Source organism: Bufo bufo, chromosome 3 (genome assembly GCF_905171765.1).
Source record: "Bufo bufo chromosome 3, aBufBuf1.1, whole genome shotgun sequence".
Lineage (NCBI taxonomy): Eukaryota > Metazoa > Chordata > Amphibia > Anura > Bufonidae > Bufo > Bufo bufo.
The window spans coordinates 383,822,599-383,836,450 of NC_053391.1; the positions used below are offsets into that span (position 1 = coordinate 383,822,599).

Sequence of the window (13,852 nt, forward strand, 5' to 3'; positions counted from 1 at the left end):
GTTGGAAATGGCAGAGCATTGTCCTGTCCATCAACAGTTTAGTAGGGAAACATCAGACCACAAATGTTTGCTCTAAAGATAGAACGGAAAGTATTTTTAAAGAAGACCTGGCAGGTCCTTATAGTCCCTGGTCTGAGGGCAGCATACGATAGAGTAGAAGATCACGGAAATTTCGTTTTCGATTCAGTATTTTTTATTTTAAAGGTGTCCTTACCAATTCATAGATTAGGTGATAAATATCAGATCTCTGGGGGTTCAGCCACTAGAACTCCTAGTGATCCTGAGAACGGAGGGTCCCTGGGTACCTTCTGTGAATGGAGTGGTAGTGCACATGTAAGTCCACCACTCTATTCACTTCTATGGTACCTATGTAGATAGGTGATGCCCTTTGTGCGATAACCATTTTAACTGTTGCCAGGGCTCAAACACATGCATCCCACACACAAAATGACAGCTCTGTATGGGATTGTATACATGTAGAGCTGTCAGGCAGGCTGGCTTTCTCCGTGAGTCCTGGTAGCATTTATTCAGCATCTTACATGAAAATTCATAATGAATCAATTAGTTATCCATTATCTGAGTATCTCCCCTCCATCCTATGCTGCCCTCAAATATAGTTTTATCAAACACATGACTGAGCTGCTTTAAATGGTCTTCTCTGCCTTCAGGCCCTGAACATGAGGTCCACTGCTGGCCCTTCTGTTGTACAGATGACTAGAGTAGACCTTGCAGAAAACAGCAGCTTCCTAGGTTTCCCCACCCCAGGACATATCTGGTGATATCCTAGTAACCTGCATTGGGCACTGTTTTTGGCCAGTACTGGATTACCAAACCTCCGCCATGTAATTCATTGCAGTAAAAAAAATATATTTTTCTTTTAGATCCTGCAAGAAAGGACAGTACTACACAGCTTTTCCAGATTCTCAAAGACCTCGAAGTTGCTCATGATTCTTTCCTGGCTGATTCGCCAAATTTTGCTGATCAGGAAAAAAAGTACCTGCTGGAAGTATAACCCCTGTAAATATTGTAAGGTTGTAATGATAAAACTGAATGTACCTATAATGCTACAAATTCAACATTCAAGTCATGTAACATTTAGCCAAAAATACCATTAACGCAGTTAGTCCAGCCTGTCGTAATTTATAAAGCTGAGAACACCAAGTACAATGGAACTATATCCTGCCAGGCCATTTTTCTAGGTTTTTAATCTATTCTGCACCAGTGTATAATCTTTCACAGCTGGGACAACCAGGCAGGCTTTTACATATCACACACACAATAATAGCAAGCTGTATATAACACTATTACCATTTTATTTTTTATTAAAACTGACAACAGATATAGTTTGTCTTTTGTGTTTTTTCCGTTGATTTTTAGATAGTTGTACAGAAGCTTTAGGAAAAAAAAAAATCTGCCCCCTAAAATCTTGCCATAAATGGTTATGTTAAAAATACACAATGAAGAAATGTACAATAGGTAGGAGAGATGTAGACAAGAAACACTGGATCAGTACATCGAGTGGGCTTAGTGATGCTGGTGATAGAGATATAGGTATGAATACTTATTGAAGAGCATTTTTCCTTGTGTGAAGGTCAGTATTTTACACAAACAATTCAAATACGTTCTTTTCATCTTATTTTAGACAAACAGATGTGGGATTTTCAAGGTGATAACCAGTAGCAGCATTAGGGCTTATGCACACGACTGTTGTTGTTTTGCAGTCCGTTTTTCACGGATCCGTTGTTCCGTATCAGTTTTTTTTTCTCTTATTTAAGTCCTGTTCCGTTATTCCACACAACATATCCGTATGGTTTCCGTAGGCGATACGTTTTTTGCGGATTGGAAACGGAAAAAGTAACTTATTAATGACCAAATACATGAGCAATATGGGCTGGGCATAGCATTTTTACAGTATGGATCTGCAAAATACGGATGACGATTGTGTTCCGTGTGCGTTGCGTATTTTTTTCGGACCCATTGACTTGAATTGGGCCTTGGACCGTGATTTGCAGACAATAATAGAACATGCACTACTTTTTTGCGGAATGGAAATACGGAAACGGAATGCACACTGAGTACCTTCCATTGTTTTTGCGGACCCATTGAAGTGAATGGTTCTGCAAAAAAAAAAAAAACGGAAGAGGAAAGAAAATACGTTCGTGTGCATGAGTCCTTAGAGTAAGGGGCCCTCTTAGACCGCACGGTTTTTGACCCAGTTATTGAGAACAGGCATTCGTAGGAGTGCTCGTTCCCAATAATCGCCTCATATTGATTGAGTAGCCGATGAATGAGCAAACGCTCGTTTGTCAACTGATGGGTATCTTTCATCAGGATAAAAGATGCCCAATTATCGCAGCACATCTCTCTGTGTAATCAGGGATGTGCTGCAAAAGTAAATGAGAGAGGAACAACTGCACTAGCAATCTTTCCTCCCACATTCAGTTTGCATTAGCCTGTACAATCAGGCCGGTGTAAACGAGCGCAGATGGATGTGTCATCCATTGGCGCACTGCTCGAACATCAGGCAGTGTAGGGCTTGCAGTCACATCTACGATCTGGTGCCTGAGGGGAATTGAATGAGTCCTTTGCGAAATAAGAAGACACCAGTATTATAAACATCACATAGTAGGTTAGGGGCCCTTTTACAGAATTTAGGGTGTATTTTGTGGTCAGAAAAAAATAAGGATGACGTCCATGTGTCATCTGTGTTGCATCCATTTTTTTGTGGACCCATTGTACCAATGTCTATTCTTGTCCACAAAACATCTTTTTTGCTGGACTGAAGAAAGGACATATGGATGCGGACAGCACGCAATGCTGCCCCATCGAAATGAATGGATCCACATCCAATCTGCAAAAAATGCGGATCAAAGGCGGACCAAAAATACAGTCGTGTGAATGGGGCTGTAGCATCAATGCCCACGAACTTCAAATTACACCTCAGGTGACAACCTCAAATGTCCCTCATTAGGCTACCGGCACACAGGTGTGGGTTGACACCAACAGAAATTCTGTGTTATTTGCAGATTTTGTTGCAGTTTTGCCCTGATCTCACCCTTTGCATAGAAATAGGTGAAATCCGCACAGTTGACACGCTGAGGATTTCTAAATCTGCATGGCAAATTAATATCCGCACAGAAGAAAGCAAAATGTGCATGAGATTTGTCTAATCTCATACACTTTCCTGTTACTGCATCACTGCGTTTTTCCACCCGAAAATCCGCTCAGAAAACCTTGTGTAATCCACATCATGTGCTGTTCAGAAAGGACCATGTTGTAATGCAGGTTATATGGGTAGACACTATGGGCCAGATTTATCATTCCTCTGACAGCTCACTCCACTTTAACATATGCTAAAGTCAGTTTTAGCCAAGTCAGATTTATGATCGGCCCTTTAAGACTGTAATAAATGTGGTTTGACGGTAGCAGTTTATCCGTCAGTAAGCAGCTTTACAAAAGTCGCACGTTTTTATGAAAAAGTCGCACGTTTTTATGAAAAAGTCGCATGTTCTATTAAAAAGTCTCATAAGATAAGCATGGTCCTCACTGGAGTGAAATTGAGACTTTTTTGCGACTTTTTTAAATAGTCCCAATAGTAAATCTGTCTAGAGATTCATTTACATAAGAAAACACGCCCACTTTCAGAAAACTGGCGAGCATAGTGCAGAGCAGAAAAAAGTCGCAAATTTGTGCGCAGTTTTAGCCTTTGGGACTTTTTCACTCCATTATTCTGACCTGAGCTAATGATAAATCTGGCCCAAAATATCTATTATGTGCTACTAGCATTTCATTTCAATGGGACAACGCTGGATCTCTGCAAGAGCGCAGAAAATGGGGTCTGTCACATGTATCACCCCATGTACAAATGTATTTGTTACATCTTTTAAATATGCTTTTCTCTCAGTCATTTATTTGTAAACTTACCTGATAAGAGGGCCTCTGAAAGCTTAAAAGTTGCAAATATTTTTCTGGTTCGACAATAAAGGTATCATTGCTATAGTATTTTGTCCTTTTTAACACAAAACTAATATCACATGGCACTAACCTATTTTTCCTAAATATCTGTATAAATAAAATTGCGCAGGTCTGAGCTCCATTGGTTCAGCAAAAGAAAACCATTGTTGAATGTGCAGTGTACTTGGTGAGCCGACAGGTGGGCATGTGTAATGAACTCGTCCGTATTTCATATCTTGTCTAGGATTAGAAATACAAGCTGCTGACCATGCCAATCCTGTCCAAGCTGCATCTGGTGGAACAGCTCCATCAAGTGAATGGGGCTCATACCACACAGATTAGTTCTGGGAAGCAAGCAGCCATGTTTTTATCCTGGATGACCCCTTATATAGTTTCTCAGACATGCACCCATGCTTCTTCATTAGGGAAAAAGTGAGAGCTACATTTTCATTGGCTTTTTAAATCTATAGGATTCTTAATCAGGCACTGACATAAGGGAGAAGGACACAACCGTTTCTGGCATATGGCACTAACATTTTAACCCAAGCAATATTGTATGCTGTTTTTCCCATGACCATATTTATGTGTCTGCAATCTGCATCATTCATTTCAATGGGGCTGTATCCATATTTCTGTTCCACGGCCCCGCAAAAAAAGATAGAGCATGTACTATTCTTGTCCGCAAGTGCAGACAAGAATAGGCATTTCTATCATAGGGCTGGCCGTGTGCATTTCCCAAAATGCAGAACGCACATGGCTGGGATCCACAATTTGCGGACCACAAAACACATACGATCATCTGAAGGAGCCCAAAGTAATACAAATATCAATGTGTATGTAAGATTACTACGGTACTTAATAATATGGCTTTTTCTTATTATTGTGTGCCGTTTGGTAGATTTCATAAGCCATGTGCCCTTGTTAGGAAAAGCTTCTGTGCTGTCCATAAGATGGCTGCTGATGGAGGGTGACCAGACATATCACTGAGCCTCCTCCATTCTAACAAACTGCACCTGCACTAAACTCCCAACAGTGCAAAAATGGAATATATTGAATATTGCACAGGCAGTAATTCATTGCAGTCTATGGGACAAGCGATCTACTGGCTCTTTCACACAAGCGTGTCCCTTGAGGGAATCACGCTCCGTGTGAGAAAGGGATCCTGCGTTCTGGACTTAGGAAAAGCTGTCAGTATGATTCCGTTAGGCTGGGTTCACACTTGAGCGTTTTACAGCGCGTTCAAACGCGCTGTAAAACGCTCAACACATGAAAACCAATGCTTCCCTATGGCCCTGGTTCTCACTTGAGCGTTTGAACGCGCTGAAAAACGCCCTACGCTCAAACAAGTTCTTGAGCTTCTTTGGGGCGTTTTGACGCGCGTTTGTGGCCATAGGACACTACAGTCAATCACACAAACGCGTGTCAAACACGCGTTTACTATTGCAAAAAAACGCGCATAAAAACGCGCATATAAAATGCGCTCAAGTGTGAACCCAGCCTTACGGAAAGGTCAGGCAGAGGCACACAGCATTATCAATCATGATAATGCTGTGCGCAGGGAGTAAAAAACTAAAACACAAAAACAGAAGGGTTAAAGAACAGATCTGGTGGGAATGTGGACCTGAAGGTATATCTTGGTTGGCACCATTCAGCATCTCTCTCGCTCACAACAATGACCTTCTCTGCAAAAAATATATTTGGCAGCTCCAAAACCATGTAGCTGTCTAACATGGAGGTAATGTGACTGAGCTACATTATAGTCAATGGGGACGGGGGCGGAGCTCCGGCGCAGCACTGCACGGCGAAAGGCCGCCGGACTAAAAGTACTGCATGTCCGGCAGCCTCTCACCGCGAACTGCCGTGCTGTGCCGGAGCTCTGCCCCTGTCCCCATTATAGTCAATTGGGACAGAGCGGCGGCACTGCGAAATAGCGGCAGGACGGATACGACTGGGTGAACAGCCTGTTGGATCTGTCCTGCCGCTAGTGTGAAAGTAGCCTAAGCCAGAATTCTGGTGACTTTGCTGTACTAAATCTGTCCCACTCATATTCACTTATGTTGAAATGTCACACAACACGTTCCTCTTCTGGTACTGGCCACCTGACAGCTTTTTAGTGTAGAAAATGTCACATGTGCGTTTATAAATGTTGTGCCTGACATGGTTATAAGGGAAAATAATAGCATTCTGAATACAGCATGCATAGTACAATAGGGCTGGAGGGGTTAAAAAATAATAAAAAATATTTTAACTCACCTTAATCCACTTGTTCGCGCAGCCGGCATCTCTTCTGTCTTGTTCTGTGAAGAATAGGACCTTTGATGACGTCACTACGCTCATCACATGATCCATTACCATGGTGATGGACCATGTGATGAGCGTAGTGACGTCATCAAAGGTCCTATTGCTCACAGAAGAGATGCTGGCTGCGCGAACAAGTGGATTAGGCTTCATTCACACGTCCGCAATTCTGTTCTGCATTTTGCGGAACGGAATTGTGGACGCATTCATTTCTATGGGGCCGCACGATGTGCTGCCTGGATCCGGAATTGTGGAAAAAATAGAACATGTCCTATTCTTGTCCGCAATTGCGGACAAGAATAGGCATTTTCTATTAAGTGCCGGCGATGTGCGGTCCGCAAAACACACACAGACATGTGAATGGACCCTTAAGGCGAGTTAAATAATTTTTTAACCCCTCCAGCCCTATTGTACTATGCATCTGTATTCAGAATGCTATTATTTTCCCTTATAACCATGTTATAAGGGAAAATAATACAATCTACACAACACCTAACCCAAACCTGAACTTCTGTGAAGAAGTTCGGGTCTGGGTACCACAGTCGGTTTTTTTATCACGCGCGTGCAAAACACATTGCACCCGCGCGATAAAAACTGAACATCGGAACGCAATCGCAGTCAAAACTGACTGCAATTGCATACCTACTCGCGCGGGTTTGCCGCAATACATCGGGACGTATCCGGACACTTTTTCCCACTGAACTCAAAACAGGGACACAGCTGACCCGGAAAGGGGCCAATTTGCGCTAAAACAGCACTAGCATTACACATTTTAAAGGGAACCTATCGCCTGCAAACCCACTGATTTATGAGGTTTGTCACTGCTGTGATGGCAGTCAGTACTTTTAGAGTACAGCGCCCTCCATTTATTTCTATAGGAGTGCCGAAAATAGCAGCGTGGGGGAGGGGGTTCTTATCAGCGATTGATAGCATTGTCTATGTAAAACCTTATTCACACATTAATGTTTTGATCTGATTTTCATCAGTGATTGTGAGCCAAAACCAGGTGCGGCTGTAGACACAGAACCTGATTTTGGCTCAAAATCACTGATGGAAAATCACTGACCAAAACACTGACGTGTGAATGAGGCTTCAGTGTGTATACATAGATAGCTGTCAGTCACTGATAGTAGTACACATGGGAGGTGTTATCAGTGATTGATAGTATTATCTGTGTAAGTGTGTATACATAGATAGCTGTCAGTCACTGATAGTAGTACACAGAGGAGGTGTTATCAGTGATTGATAGTATTATCTGTGTAAGTGTGTATACATAGATAGCTGTCAGTCACTGATAGTAGTACACAGAGGAGGTGTTATCAGTGATTGATAGCATTCTCTGTGTAAGTGTGTATACATAGATAGCAGTCAGTCACTGATAGCTGTATATGGGGGAGGTGTTATCAGTGATTGATAGTATTATCTGTGTAAGTGTGTATACATAGATAGCTGTCAGTCACTGATAGTAGTACACAGAGGAGGTGTTATCAGTGATTGATAGTATTATCTGTGTAAGTGTGTATACATAGATAGCTGTCAGTCACTGATAGTAGTACACAGAGGAGGTGTTATCAGTGATTGATTGTATTATCTGTGTAAGTGTGTATACATAGATAGCTGTCAGTCACTGAGTTGTACACGGGATAGGTGTGATCAGTGATGGATTGATAACATTCTATGTGTAAGTGTATACACAGTTGTCAGTCACTGTGTACAAGGGTGGTCTTAAAGTGAATCTGTCACTAGTCTATTGGACTATAATCTGCAGTAATACATAAGTAGGACTGTAGATAAGGAGTCCAGATCAAATTTTTTTTATTTTCCTACTCTCCCAAAGGCCCCCCTCCCCCCCAACCTGTGCTGAAATAAATTATCAGGACTGCAGTGCATGTGCAAGAGTCCTCTCCATTATATTAGCACAGCACAGGAGTCTGCACTGTGTATTTCAGTGCAGCTTCGAGTGCTGACAGCAGGGGGAACCAGGAGCAGTAGGAAAATAAATAGCAATCTAGACTCCTTATCTGCAGTACTGATACATTACTGCAGATAATAGTCCACAATCGTGGTGACTGATTCAAGTTCCGCAAGAGCAGAGATATACATGTATAACTTACAAGTGTTACTGAATCTTTTCACATAAAACTATATATCAATCTGCTCAGTTCCTCCTGCTCTATATCATGCTGCCTGCAGATTACACTGCATTTCGTTGTGACAGGTTTTCTTGAAACTAAAACAGACCTAGCAGCTGTCCTTGCAGACTACTTGCCTATTCAGTCAAGTTTAATAGCACGGCACTAATAAGACACAGACATTTCCTAATTAATGGGTGGTGAATATTAGAGGAAGCACCTACAAAACATTTGGCATTGTATTAAATGTGTTGGTTGTTTTTAATTACCGTTAAGTTCATTATACAATGTACGATGTTGTCAGTTTCAAGAGGAACTGGTCAATAAAATAAAGTTATATACAGAATACAAATATTAGCACGGTGCTACTGGTGCAAGGCACCAATTCCTATTACATCAATTCAAGGATGGATAAATAACATTTTGCAGAAACATGAAACTATAACATCTAAAATTATAAGGGGATCTTCTTCTCTCCAGCAACAGATATGTCCATGAGGTGTGTCTGGTATTGCAGCCCATTCAAACTCCAGCGAATGAAGATGAATTGCAAAATCTGCTCATGGTCGGATGGAGCACTATTTCTGGAGGACAAAAAAAATGTAGATCCTCTTTTCTAAACCTGGAAATGTGTCACAATTTTTTCTCTGCCAATTAAAAGCAGTTTGTGAAATCAGTTTTTATTTGATTATACTCTATTGTCTATGCAATATTATAGGGGCAGCCTTTCTTGTCTGAGATATTAAGAGAATTTAGAAATATTTTTGACAGCAGCAACAGGTCCACAGATACAACAATGTTCAGTGTTCTCATTGACTTCCATGGTAGGGTTTTAGAGGCATGTTCTGTCATTGTGCAGGGAGGGAGGAGTAGATAAGCTATTGTAAGTGGTGGATCCTGTGTTATCTATACAGAGGTGTTATCTTTTATTGTAATCCTGCCTGTGATGAGAAGACTGCTGAAATAGTCTCTACAGAAGAGGAAGCATTGGCATATTATTAGGCTTAGTGGCCAGCGCAAAAACTGCAAGGTTTTATTATTTTTTGGTCTAGATATTGACCTGGAAAATAAAAATAAATAAAAAAGTTTCCCATAAAAAGTTAATTTAAACAATGGGTAGTTTTCTGATGACACATTCTCTTTGTGTTATGCTATAAAGGCATCAATAGCAAGACGGGGTCAATGAGAACTAAATTTAAGCAAAACAGAAAATCTAACATGAATTATTTTTTAATCAAACCTAATCAAATTAATCATTTTCCCTAGCACTCTTTGGCAAGCACCAGCTCAAATATGTCCAGGCTACAACTGGCCAAAAATCCACATCTTCATAAGTTATAGTAGTGAAGGGCTGGTGTCAGATAGGGATACACACCAGTAGTCCTTTCTGAAGTGTCTGCTGTAGTATTAATTGCTAATATGGCCATGTGGAAAAAGTACCAAAGTGCATATAACCTATTATTTGGCATCTGAGAATTATTGAAAGGTTTTAGAGGTAGAAAATAAGAAAAAAAATATTTTTCCTCAGATCAGATCCCCCATATCATACCACAGATCAGACCCCCATCAGATATAAAAAAATTAATTAACTTACCTCTCCTGCTCCGCCGCCACTCTGCAGATCCGGCGGTCTATCCTGCATTCACCGCTCCCTGGTATTTTCAGGTTCATGTTGCACTGTGACCTGACTGCATACAACGTTAGGCCATAGCGCGCGCACTATGTCCTAACCCTGTACACAGCAAGGACAGTGCAGCGCCTGAAGGAATACCAGGGAGCGATTAGTACAGGGACCGCTCTCCACACCTCCTGCATACTAGTGAGCCCTTCCATAATGGAAAGGCTCACTAGTTTCGCTTTATAAGACACACTGCTATCTTATAAAGCGGTAAATATGGGATAGATTTCAGGTCTAACCTTTATTTAAAGTGAACTAAATTTTAGTTAAAAAAAATCTGTAAATTGAAAACTGATATGCCCCAAGTTGAAATCATTGCTCAAGTCATTAAATGATCACTTATAAAATATTTTTACATAATAAAACCATATCAGAAAAGGTTATAACGGAAGAGATTTCCCATAGGTCCATGTGAATTGCATTACTTTTCCAGCTGGCATATTGAAAAGTTCAACTGCAATCCTCAGAGTGTATCACAGAAACCCCACAAAAATCCCAAACATCATTTCACAGAGTCAGGAGTAGTTTGCATTATGGAATGGCTAATGTTATATTTCAGCAAAGTAGCTTTCCAGGAAACCACAGAGAAAAGAAACAGTTAATTTTCTTGGAGAAGTTCCTCAATCTCCTTGTCCCAGTTCTCGTCCTTCATTTTATCTGTGCTAGAGACTACTTCATATTCCTGAACCACTTGCTGCAATTCCTTTATCCAGTCTTCTGATTCCTCTGAAGGAAAAAACACAGAAATCACTTTAGGGCCTACTTCACACACAGTTTATTCATTGTTTTTTATTTCTTATTAAAATAAAAAAGCCATAAAAACACTAAACAGAAAACAAAAAAGAATCCACAAACCTAATAAAAACACTAAGGCCTCATGCACACGACAGTTGTTTTTCTCGGCCTCCGTTCCGTTTTTTTTACGGATAGGATGGGGACCCATTCATTTCAATGGGTCAGCAAAAAAATGCTGATAGTTCATCCGTTTGTGTTCTGCGTCTGTTGTCCGTGTTTCCCTTCAGCAAAAAAATTGTGCATGTCCTACTTTTTTCACATTTGCGGAGAAGGATAGGCATTTATTACAAGGGATCTGTGGAAAAAAACGGATCCTCCAAAAAAACGGATGCCGCATCCGTTTTTTTAGCGGATGCAAAAAACAACTGTCGTGTGCATGAGGCCTAAACAGTACACAATAACTTGTGACCGCAAAAAAAAGCTGTTAAAAATGCTGCAATTTTACAGTATATATTTCTGCTAACATTTGAATATACGCTTAGGTATTATTAACATATCAGTGATTCAAAGAAAAGAAAAGAAAATTGACACACTGAATATTGTCATAGATGAAAAGCGGATAGTTTTTTCGCAGACAGAAAAAACAGAGGTGTCAATAAGGCCTTTTCTGTGACTTAAAAGGGGTTGTGCAGGGGTCTGACTTCCAGTACACCCGATGTTCAAAGAGGAGGCAGCAATGGTGCCAGTGCTGCTTCCTCTTCAAGATTGCCCCACATTACATGTAATTTCACTTGCAGCGGAAGTTACATTGCGCCGCTGTCGCAAGCAAGATGACGTACAGTATGATCTTGAAGAGACAGCAGCACTCATATGTGCGCCACCTCCTCTTCAGACTGATCTGATCTGAGGGGGGCGATCTAATATTGATGACCTATCCTGGGGATAGGTCACTAATATAAACCCCCTGCACAACCCCTTTAAAAAGGGGTTCTCTGGGAAAGATAATAATCACCTAAAAATGAAAATACTGAAAAAACATGTTATTATAAGTAAACTCTTAAATGCCTTTAAATTATTTATAATGGCTCATTAAGTCTAGGGGACAATCAGTGAAGGAGATAAAATGACGGCTCTTGGATTTATTATCATAAAATCCGTCCTTCTCGTGACACTGCAGGATGGCCGGTGTGAGAAAGCAGAGCACAGAGCCCTATGTAAAGTCTGCTGGTCTCAGCTGTGGGAAGCTGTATATTATGTATATAACTTCTCCGCTGTGTCCCTGTGTTTCAGAAAAGTGTTTACCTCATCCTGTACTGGCAGGCTAAAGGGTAGGAATGAGGACTAAACGCGCTGCTGTGGGTGAGGTGCGTCATTAGAAAACACCTCAGCCTACCAGTACGGGATGAGGTAAACTCCTTTCTGAAACACAGGGACACAGCAGAGAAGTTATCTCCGCTGTCATCTGCACATAATATACAGCTTCCCACAGCTGAGACTTTAAATAGGGCTCTGCAGTGTCACGAGAAGGACAGATTTTATGATCATAAATCCAAGAGCCGCCATTTTATCTTCCTTCACCGATTGTCCCCTAGACTAAACGAGCCATTATAAATAAATTAAAGGAATTTAAGAGTCTATTTATAATAACATGTTTTTTCAGTATTTTCATTTTTATCTTCCCCAGAGAACCCCTTTAAATGTAAGCTCACAAAAAGACTTACCTGCTATACAAATGTTGAGAAACTGTACATGGCTTTAACTGGGAGCAAATTGTCTTTGATACTTGGTTAAGGCCTTATGAACATAGCTATAACTGAATTTCTGTCTGCAAAAAAAACGGATCCTTGAAAAATGTCCATGATCATTAAAATGTAAAAAATTCACATAGTCCTCTAGAAGATCCTCTCCACGCTGGAGACAATGTACATGACCTAAACAAAAGCCAGATGGGCCTACAGATACAGAGAATTCTTTCCACTGCACATAGAGTGGATAATCAAGCTATCCAGCAAAACACCACTCATGAGTTCTACACAGAAAGGAGGGTCCACCTGCATTACATGCAGGTAATGTCTTAAAAGGGTACTTCGGTTATATACCCCACAGGATAGGGGATAAATATTGATTGGTGGGGGTCCGATCACCGGGACTGCCACTGATCGTGAGAACTCTGAGGCCCATTATGCCCTAAAGCTCCCCAAAATAAACGGAGCGGCCAGCTGGGCATGCGTGCGGCCACTCCATTCATTTCTATGAGAGTTCCAGAGAAAGCCATGTCTGACCGCTTTGTTCATTTTAGGGGTTCCAAAGGGTACCGGGCTCTCATGATCGGTGAGGGTCCCAGCAGTAGGATACCAATCGACCTAATAGATATAACTTTATATAAACAGAATACCTCTTTAACTGTTCAGATGTGCAGGCTTTCAGAGAACCTCTGTCAATATTACCTACTAGGGTATTGCAAGTTAATACTGGGGGATATCCAGCTTGGAAACCCCTTGTATGAGAAAGCGTGAAAAGTGTACATAATGGACTAGGTATCTACATATAAGTCATAAAATCATTTATTGGAGTATCCAATTAACAAAGGTGAGACCACATGCACTGCAAATGGAACTCACCAGCAGATAGACTTGGTTTACTAAAGGATACCTAACCTTTCAACAAACTTTGCATTACATCAATAGTACAGTATGTGTACATGAGTAATAACACTACTATACAACTTGTATCTGGCATTTTTTAGCAGATTTCCCCAGTGCATGCTGAATGTCCCGTTTGCTGTCCTCACAGATCTCGTGTGTGTGTACACTAGCTGCCATCCACTGCACACAGAAAATAGAGGAGAATCTGCCGGCTAACTTTCTCTTACTCACTCAGAAGCAGCCCCAGGATCATAGTGGACATTACAGAGAAGAACTAAGCTATATGGTTGTGAATAAAGCACTTGTGTTGAGATATAAAGTTCCTATTCTGTTGTGCAGTTTGTCTGTGTGTGTGTCTCACTCAGCTCCTGCTCACACCCCCCTTCCCTTTCCACAGACTTGAATTGACA

At 41.0% G+C, this 13,852-nt stretch overlaps 2 protein-coding genes across 3 annotated transcripts in view; one reads left to right on the plus strand and one right to left on the minus strand.

Moving 5' to 3' along the window:
- The window catches only part of LOC120995486 (ras GTPase-activating protein 4-like), a 236,031-nt gene extending 234,043 nt beyond the window's left edge, over positions 1–1,988 (plus strand). The window contains exon 20 of one of the 2 annotated variants that reach the window (XM_040424736.1): positions 882–1,018. Coding sequence is in view for 1 of the 2 variants with exons in the window: in XM_040424735.1 (XP_040280669.1) it covers positions 882–1,012 (131 nt within the window). In the remaining variant the exon portion in view is untranslated. Of the gene's footprint in view, positions 1–881 lie in introns of both variants that reach the window. The other variant, XM_040424735.1, reaches the window with a different exon arrangement.
- Positions 1,989–10,284: 8,296 nt separating this feature from the next.
- The window catches only part of SYAP1 (synapse associated protein 1), a 34,707-nt gene continuing 31,139 nt past the window's right edge, over positions 10,285–13,852 (minus strand). Inside the window, exon 9 of the mRNA XM_040424737.1 lies at positions 10,285–10,788. Coding sequence (XP_040280671.1) covers positions 10,661–10,788 — 128 coding nt within the window. The 3' untranslated portion in view covers positions 10,285–10,660. The remainder of the gene's footprint in view (positions 10,789–13,852) is intronic.